At 40.6% G+C, this 9,097-nt stretch overlaps 1 protein-coding gene across 1 annotated transcript in view; it reads right to left on the bottom strand.

Moving 5' to 3' along the window:
- Positions 1–9,097, bottom strand: part of LOC102757118 (zinc finger protein 586-like) — a gene marked incomplete at its 3' end in the record, with an annotated part of 11,019 nt that overhangs the window by 1,449 nt on the left and 473 nt on the right. Inside the window, exons 2-4 of the mRNA XM_006758651.1 lie at positions 8,982–9,090; positions 1,112–1,179; positions 4–571 (exon numbers count right to left, since the gene is read on the bottom strand). Coding sequence (XP_006758714.1) covers positions 4–571; positions 1,112–1,179; positions 8,982–9,090 — 745 coding nt within the window. The remainder of the gene's footprint in view (positions 1–3; positions 572–1,111; positions 1,180–8,981; positions 9,091–9,097) is intronic.

The raw sequence follows: 9,097 nt of genomic DNA, 5'->3' as shown, positions 1-9,097 counted from the left end.
CTCTTGTTTCTGTAAAAGTTTTCCCACATTCACTGCACTGATAAGGTTTTTCTCCTGTGTGAACTCTCTGATGATATTGGAGACCAGTGCTCCTTGTAAAAGACTTTCCACATACACTGCATTTATAACGATTTTCTCCTGTATGTACTCTCTGATGACTAGGAAAGTGGGTCTTAGTGGTAAAGGATTTCCCACCATTGCTGAAATGATAAGGACTTTCTCCAGTGTGCACTCTCTGATGACGACAAAGTTTAGTGAAACTGCAGTAAGGTTTCCCACACTCACTACATTTATAAGGCTTTTCTCCAGTGTGAACTCTCTGATGACAATGAAGGTTACTGCTACTGGTGAAAGGTTTCCCACACTCACTGTACTCATAAGGCCTTTCTTCTGTGTGAACTCCCTGATCATCATGGAGGGCACTGCTTCTGGTAAAAGCTTTTCCACATTCACTGCTCTCATAAGGCCTTTCTCCAGTGTACAAAGCTTGGTGGTCATCTAGGCAGCTACTACTGCTAAAATATTTCCCATATTCACTGCACTGATAAGGCCTTTCTTCAGTGTGATCTCTCTGTTGATAATGAAAGCAAGAAAATTTGGTAAGATATTTTCCACATCCAGAGCACACAAAAGATTGACTTCCAACATGGACATCCTTTTCCTGAATAAACGTGTGAGGGCAACTAATGTCTTTCTTACAATCTTTTCTGGTGTAATAATTTCTTTGCCTTTGAAACATCATCCCACGTGTTGAAATAGCATTAGGACTGTCCCTGGTCTGAGTAGCATTTAGGAGGAGATGTCCTGATTCGCTAAGGACACCCTGCCCAACCCCTCCGCATGTGAAATGATTCTGGGACACATTGAAGTTGCAGCAGTTTGCAAGTGAGATCCTGTCCATCCCTCTAATGAAAGTCTTCACTCTCACATGCTGCTGGTAAAATTTCGGACTGAAATAAAACCATTTTGCACATGCCCCACACCTCAACATTATCAGTGCGTGTTGGGTTCCCTGCCCCTCCATCACGTGGCAAATGTTAACAAATACTAGCCCACAACTCTCACAGGGATGGCTCTTCTGGGAAGACAAAGCTAACTTGTGATTCCTTACCTGTAACACCCCTACAGAAATGTTCTTCCCAGTCGGTGCCTCCACATTCTCTGCTCCACAGCAGCAACCTGAACAAAAGGAAAAGCTGGTGAAATACATGTTGATCTTGTAAAAACATAATATCTTTACCGCAAATGTTTACCTGTCATGACTTGGCCTGATGCCATGGAAAGATTTTCAAGACAAGTGAAGTAAACTCCGAGGAAATGGTTGTTAATACATAACCTGGCCCCAAAAGTCAGTCTATGATGAAAATCTCACCAAGAGGGGGACAGAAGCACAGGATGGGATACAAAGAAGAGAGGAAGGCTCTACTCATTGTTCCTGCACAAACGGCTTCCTTTAGGACCTTATATCTTGGCCATGTGAGTCTGTGTAAAAATTTAAGCTGCTCAAAGCCACAAAAATTAATTGTATTAGAGCACATGCAGTTCAACGTCTATATAATAATACGAGTGCTCTCCAAGGTGCAGCAGGCATGGACCAAAGTTGGAGTGCAGTAAAGGGAGACCTGTGAAATAGGCAGAGGTACAAATTACAAAAGTTAAGGTTTTCCTTGCACTGGGAATCTGAGTAGAAATGATCACTATTAGAACTGAGGAATTGGCAAAGTATCAACAATAAGCACAAACAAGCATAACTGGGTGAGGAACAGGCAACTGTAACCAAACACTGGGTTTCTAGCTATGAATGCAACAAAGGCCAGGTGTGAATTCCTCCCCAATGACCCTTCACCAAGGCAAGACCGCCTGGGGGTCCATTGTGTCATTCATAAAGTCGTGTTTCTTCTGTGATGCAGAAATGATTCTTTCTCTTCAATCCCATTGGAGCCATTGCATGGGATAAATGATGCAAATCTTCAAAAAAAAAAAAAAAACCCGGAAAAGATGGATGGTCAATACCGTGGTAGTACAACAAAGGACAAATGAAATCACAGACAAAAGACCTATGTGAGTGACAACAGCAAGATGGCAGGATCAGAGATAAAAGCATCTTCCTCCATCCCAGTGGAAGTAGACAGCTATCCGTGAACAAAAACCCCATAGGAAATGGGAATAAGAGTACCATGAAGGCAAACAGTATTACAGACACAAATAATGAAGAACTGTACAGAAAGAATGACTAGAAAAGGCTGGGTGAATAAACATATTTGAAGATACCTAGAGTGAAAACCGAGGGTCAGCGTTGCCTCCAGCAGCCACTGTACTTCCGCTATCCTTGTCTATAGTGACCTGTTTTTTAAAAAATACTGAAAATTTTTGTGTTTAAAAACCACAGAATGCCTTGGCCAGTATGACTCATTTGGTTGGAGCATCGTCCTGTGTACCAAAGGGTCAAGGATTCAATCCCAGTCACGGCAAATATCAGTATGCGGGTTCCATTTCCAGTTAGCTTGTGTGCAGAAGGCAGCCAATTGATTTTTCTCCCTCACAATTATGTTTCTCCTTCTCTCCTTGTCTCTCTCCATCTCTCCTCCTCCCTATCTGAAACCAATAATACATAAATAAGAATATCAATGTAGCCAAACACAAAACAGAACTCAAAAAAGTCTAGACACAAAGTAAATAAAAAGACAATCTATCAAAAATTATGTATAAAATTCAGAAAATGTAATTCTAAGAAAAAATTTTATACGGATAAATGCCTCCATTATGAAAAAAGATCTAAAAAAACCTAACCTGCCATCTCTGAAATCTAGAGACAAAACAAGAGAGTAAACCCAAAGGTTTAAAGGAAAGGAACAATAAATATTTGAACAAGCATTAATAAATGTGAGACAAGAAAAAATAAAAGAATACCTAACAGGTACTTTTCTAAAACATAAAAAAATTGGCAAACCCTGAGCCAGCCTAAATAAAATAACAAAACCAACCAACCAACCAAACAAACAAACAAAGAAGCCTCAAAGAAATGAAAATAGAAATGAAAGGTAAGACATTACACCTGATACTATGAACCACAAAGCATCATAAGAGATGTTGATGTTAGGAGACGACATGACGCACCACAAAGAAATTTGTAAACTTACCATAGGAGCTTCTGAAATTAATAAATTCAGAGCCCTGACCTGGTAGCTCTCCTACTGAGTGTGTGGTCCCCTGCATCGTGGTTGTGGGTTTGATCCCCCATCAGGGAACATGTAGGGGACAGCCAATAAACGCTAAGATGGGGAGAATAGCAGATCAATGTTTCCCTCTCTTTCTCTGTCTCCCTTCCCGTCTCTAAAATCAAAAAATAAAGGCTGCCCAGTATGCCTCAGTGAATAAGCATCAAACCATGACCTAGGAGATCACAATTCCATTCCTTGTCAGGGGACATGCACAGATTGCCGGCCAGATCTCCAATGGGAGGTGTGCAGGAAGCAGCTGGTCAATGACTTTATCTCATTATTCATGTTTCTATCTCTCACTCCTCTTCCTCAATGAAATCATAAAATATGTGTAAAAATAAATAAATGAATAAATTAAAGAATAAATAAATAGCTCAGGCCTGTGTCAATCACCACTGAGAGTACCTGCCTGTACATTGTAAGGTCATGGGTCCGTTTCCCAATAAGGGGCACGTATGTGGGTTTCAGGTTCACATGTGGGAGGCAACCAACTGATGTTTCTCTCTCTCTCTCTCTCTCTCTCTGCCTCGCCCTTTCTCTCTCTGGAAAAAAAAAGTCAATGGAAAAAATATTCTCACTACTCAGGTGAACATAAAAGTAGAATAAAGAATTGAATTCAGAAAAGTTACAGGAGAAGAGATCCCAGATGGTGGTGTAGGCAAAAGGCTATACTCACTGCCTCCCACAACCACATCAAAATTACAAGTGAAATGCAGAACAACCATCAGCCAGAACTGCTAGAAAGCTGGCTGAATGTAAGTCTTATGACTAGAGAAGTAAAGTAGAAAGCTCACTTAGAATGGTAGGAGGTGCAGAGGCATGGAAAGTGCTGCTCCTGTACCCATGAGGGCCAATTTTTTAATTGGGAGGGAGATTGTCTCTGCAGAAGTCACCTGGAGGAACAAGAGGTCCAAGTCCCACACCAGACGCCCATCACAGGGTTCCAGAGCTGGGGAAAGAAGTCCCCTGGCAGTAAGAACTACAGGCTGTAAAAACCAGTGCAGATTGGAGCTCAGTGACACAGAGGCTACAGGATACCCAGCAGCTCCTCTTATAATACCAGCACCACCACCTCAACTTACAAGCTACCACTTCCTGGGATATCCAGTGCCAGGCTTGGCTCGGTGGGGTCCCAGACACATATGAGGAGAAACTGGATTGACTGGAATTGGGGCAGGAACTCAAGGGCGGCTTTCTCCCAGATGGAGGTGCTCTCAGGGATCATTGTTCGTATGCTGAAACCTCTCCAGTCATACGGCTGACTGGCAGCCATTTCTGTTTGCCTCAACCTAGTAATTCCCTGACACCTCATCCCATCCAATATACAACCCCACGCAAGCTCTGTGCAGCAGCTTTTGTATATGCATGGCCTGTCCTTACTCAGGCTAAAACCTGTCAAACAAGTTGCAGTTGGGTCAGGGAACCACAAACCTATCAATAAAAGGACTAAGACATGGTACCAGCTCTAGCCTTCCTTGCTTCACAGCTGGGCCTCATGGGGGCACTTCCAAACACTATACAAAGAGGAGAATCTGCAGATCTCTCTGTAGATCCTGTTGGGTGGCCCCAGGCAGTGGCTGACTTTACGCCTCCCTAGAGACCCAAGAGCCAGTATATCCAGTGGTCAGTGTCATACCATACCTGCTTACAACACTTCATATCCATAAGCGACACATTCAAGGGGCAGACTCATTGAGCACTAAAGCTCCACTGAAGCCGTGCCTGTTCCAAAGGGGTGTCTCCTACACATAGCTCTCCCACTGTAGTCGCAATGGCCCCGATAGATGCTAAAATCCTCAGTAAATTTCTGACAGATCAATTCCAGCATTATATTAGAAAGATCATACACCAAGACCATGTGGGATTTATTCTGGGGATGCAAGGATGGTACAATATCCGCAAATCAATAAACATGATACATCACATAAACAAATTGAGAGACCAAAATCACATAGTCTTAGCAATTGATGCAGAAAAAGCATTTGACAAAATCCAGCACCTTTCTTGATAAAAACTCTCAGCAAAGTGGGAGCACAGGGGTCATACCTCAACATAATAAAAGCCTTATATGACAAAAATGCATTCAGCAATGTAGCAGGATACAAAATTTACACCCAGAAATCTATGGCTTTTTTATACACCAATAATGAACTCAAAGGAAGAGAAACAAACAAATAACAACAACAAAAAACCACAATCTTATCTACCTTTGCAACAAAAAAAATTAGGAGACCTAGGAATAAACTTAACTAAGGAGGTAACTGACCTGTACTCCAAAAGCTACAGAAAGTTGAAAAAAGAGGTAGAAGAAGACGTAAACAAATGGAAGAATATAACATGTTCACAATGTGGCAGAATCAACATCAATAAAATGTCCACACAACCCAAAGAAATCTATAAATTCAATTCAATTCCAATTAAGATACCAAGGACATATTTCACAGACCTAGAACAAACTCTCCAAAAATTCATATGGAATAATAATTTAAAAAAACAAAAAAAGTGCACCAATCTTGAGAAAGAAGAACAAAGTTGGAGGGATCACAATACCACATACCAAGCTATATTACAAAAATGCCTGGTACAGGCACAACAACAGACATGTAGAACAATTCAATAGAACAGAGAACCCAGAAATCGACCTAAGCCATTATGCTCAATATTTGACAAAAAAGGAAACAGAATACAATGGAGTCAAGATAATCTCTTCAATAAATCATGTTGGGAAAATTGCATGGAAACATGCAAAAAAACCAACAACAACAAAAAATAAAACTAGACCACCAACTTATACCATACACAAAAATAAACTCAAAATGGATAAAGGACTTAAACATAAGATGGGAAACCATACAAATCTTAAAAGAATCCACAGGCAGCAAAATATCAGACATATGTCCTAGCAATGTCTTTACCGATACAGCATATAGAGCAATGCAAACTAAGGAAAAAATAAACAAATGGCACTTACATCAAAATAAAAAAATTCTGCACAGTCAAAGAAACCATCAACAAAACAACAAGAAAGCCCACTGCATGGGAGAACATATTTGCCAATGTTAAATCTGATAAGTGTTTACACTCCAAAATTTACAGGGAAATCAGACCTCTTAACAAAAAGATAAACAATCCAACCAAAACATAGGCAAAGGACTAAAACAGACACTTTGTGAAAGAAAAAATGGTATGGAGTTTCCTCAAAAAATTAAAAATGGAGCTCCCATTTGACCCAGTAATCCCAATTCTAGGAAAACATCCCAAGAAATCAAAACACCAATCAGACGGGACATATGCACCCCTATGTTCATAGCAGCACAATTTACAATAGCTAATATTTTGGAAACAACCTAAGTGACCATCAGCAGATGAGTGCATTAAAAAACTGTGTTACACCTACACAATGGAATACTACGCTGCTGTAAAAGAGAAAGACCTCTGACCATTTCCAACAGCATGGATGGACATAGAGAGCATTATACTAAGCTAAATGAGCCAGAAAGATAAATATCACATGATCTCACTTATTTGTGGTCAATGAGGGTAAGAGGAGACATATGTAATACAATATGCAATACTTTAAACAATAAAGAATTTTTAAAAAGAAATATGCTGAAAATATCCATAGTACACAATGCAATCTATAGATTAAATGCAATACTGAGGATAATTCCTATGGTATTTTACAAAGAAATGAAAAGAGTATGTTGAAATGTATGAAATTAAAAAACTCGAACAGCAAAAGAAATCTTGTACAAAAACAAAGCTGGTGGTATCAATTTATTACAAAGAGAATGCAAGCAAATGGTGTGTTGAAGGACCAACACAAACACATACCTGGTAGATCAACAGAACAGAACAGAAAACACAGAAATAAACCCAGGCTCATACTTTCAAGTAATCTTTGTCAAAGCTACAAGACACAGAAGGAAGGAAAGATAGTTTCTTCAATGAATGGTGCTGCTAAAAATTCATATTCACATGTAAAAAGAACAATCCTGGATGCCGCTGATAAAATTTAACTCAACAGCGGAAGCCGGTTTGGCTCAGTGGATAGAGCGTCGGCCTGCGGACTGAGGGGTCCCAGGTTTGATTCCGGTCAAGGGCATGTACCTGGGTTGCGGGCACATCCCCAGTAGGAGATGTGCAGGAGGCAGCTGATCGATGTTTCTCTCTCATTGATGTTTCTAACTCTCTGTCCCTCTCCCTTCCTCTCTGTAAAAAATCAATAAAATATATTAAAAAAAAAATTTAACTCAACATGTGTGACAAAATTGAACGTCAGTGCTAAAACTTAAAACTCAGCACAACCTAGAGAAAAAGTTCTGGAGATTTGTTTTGGACAGGAGTTTCTGGGTGTGATACCAACCACCAGACAAAATAGAAAAAACAGCCCTAACCAGTTTGGCTCAGTGCATAGAGCATCGGCCTGTGGAGTGAAGGGTTCCAGGTTAGAATCCAGTCAAAAGCATATACCTTGGTTGCAGGCACATCCCCAGTAGGGGGTGCACAGGCAGGTGACAGTTGATCAATGTTTCTCTCTCATGGATGTTTCTAACTCTCTATCCCACTCCCTTTCTCCCTGTAAAAAATCAATAAAGTATATTTTTAAAAAACCGAAAAAACAAGCAGTCCAGATTGCAACAAATAAAGAAAAAAAAAGCTTCTTAAAGCACAACAGCAATAAACAAAATGAAAGGAAAGGTAATCTAGAAAATGGGTGAAAATACTCGCAAATAATATGAAAAAATTGCTTGGAGAGATTGTGTATTCCATTCTGATCAGCGCAATAAAGCAAATATTGGGATGAAGACAGAAATTCACACAAATAGTTGGAGTTCCAGGGAATAATAAAAGTATGTTAATATTATACTGCAGACTAATAACTGCATGATTCTGACTCAAAAGCGAATGCTATATAACTTCATGAATAATACTTTATAGCTAAGCACTAGTAACAAGCATCTGAGCTTGCTAGAAACATGGTGGCCCTAGACCTGCTGAATGCAGGGTTGCCTAAAAACATGCACTTTGTAGAAAAACGGGTGTGGGGGAGCAATATCTGCATCTGCAAAGCACAATTAAGCGCATGCAAAAATATGTGTTCCTGTATGTCCTAAGCAATTAATATATAGAATATAACGAGGTAGTCAAAAGAATGTCTAACCAAAAAGTAGTTATTAAACAGGATAAGGATATATAAACAATTCATCAAAAACAATGTACAGCCGAGACCGGTTTGGCTCAGTGGGTGGAGCGTCGGTCTGCGGACTGAGGGGTCCCGGGTTCGATTCCGGTCGAGGGCATGTGCCTGGGTTGCGGGCACATCCCCAGTGGGAGATGTGCGGGAGGCGGCTGTGTGATGTTTCTCTCTCATTGATGTTTCTGGCTCTCTATCTCTCTCCCTTCCTCTCTGTAAAAAATCAATAAAATATATTTTTTAAAAAAAACAATGTACAAACGACGAACAGGAATGTAGTAAATGTTTCCTCACTGATCAAGGTGGAATCCCTCAGGCATACAACCACACTACCAACCACAAGTCCTTCCCTGTGAATGTAGTGCAACGGGGAGTATTGGGATTTCAGGAATAGAAGGGAGCAGCAGAAACAGACCAACACTCCCCAGGAGAGCAACTACCCAGGAAACTGGAAAACCAAGCAGTACCACAGTCTACATGGGAGGACAGAGCACACCCTGGGAGATGGGGCCTGGGAAATAGAAAAAGGAAGTCCAGGTCACAGATGACAGTGAGGGTCTTACCCAGGGAGGATAGAAGTTCAAAGTTCTCCCGCATCACATTCAGGTACAGCTGTCTCTGACCCTCATCAAGGAGGCTCCATTCCTCCCTGGAGAAGTACAGCGCAATGTCCTCAAAG

Source organism: Myotis davidii, unplaced genomic scaffold (genome assembly GCF_000327345.1).
Source record: "Myotis davidii unplaced genomic scaffold, ASM32734v1 scaffold795, whole genome shotgun sequence".
In the NCBI taxonomy this organism is placed as follows: domain Eukaryota; kingdom Metazoa; phylum Chordata; class Mammalia; order Chiroptera; family Vespertilionidae; genus Myotis; species Myotis davidii.
This window is presented reverse-complemented; position numbering and strand designations above follow the sequence as displayed.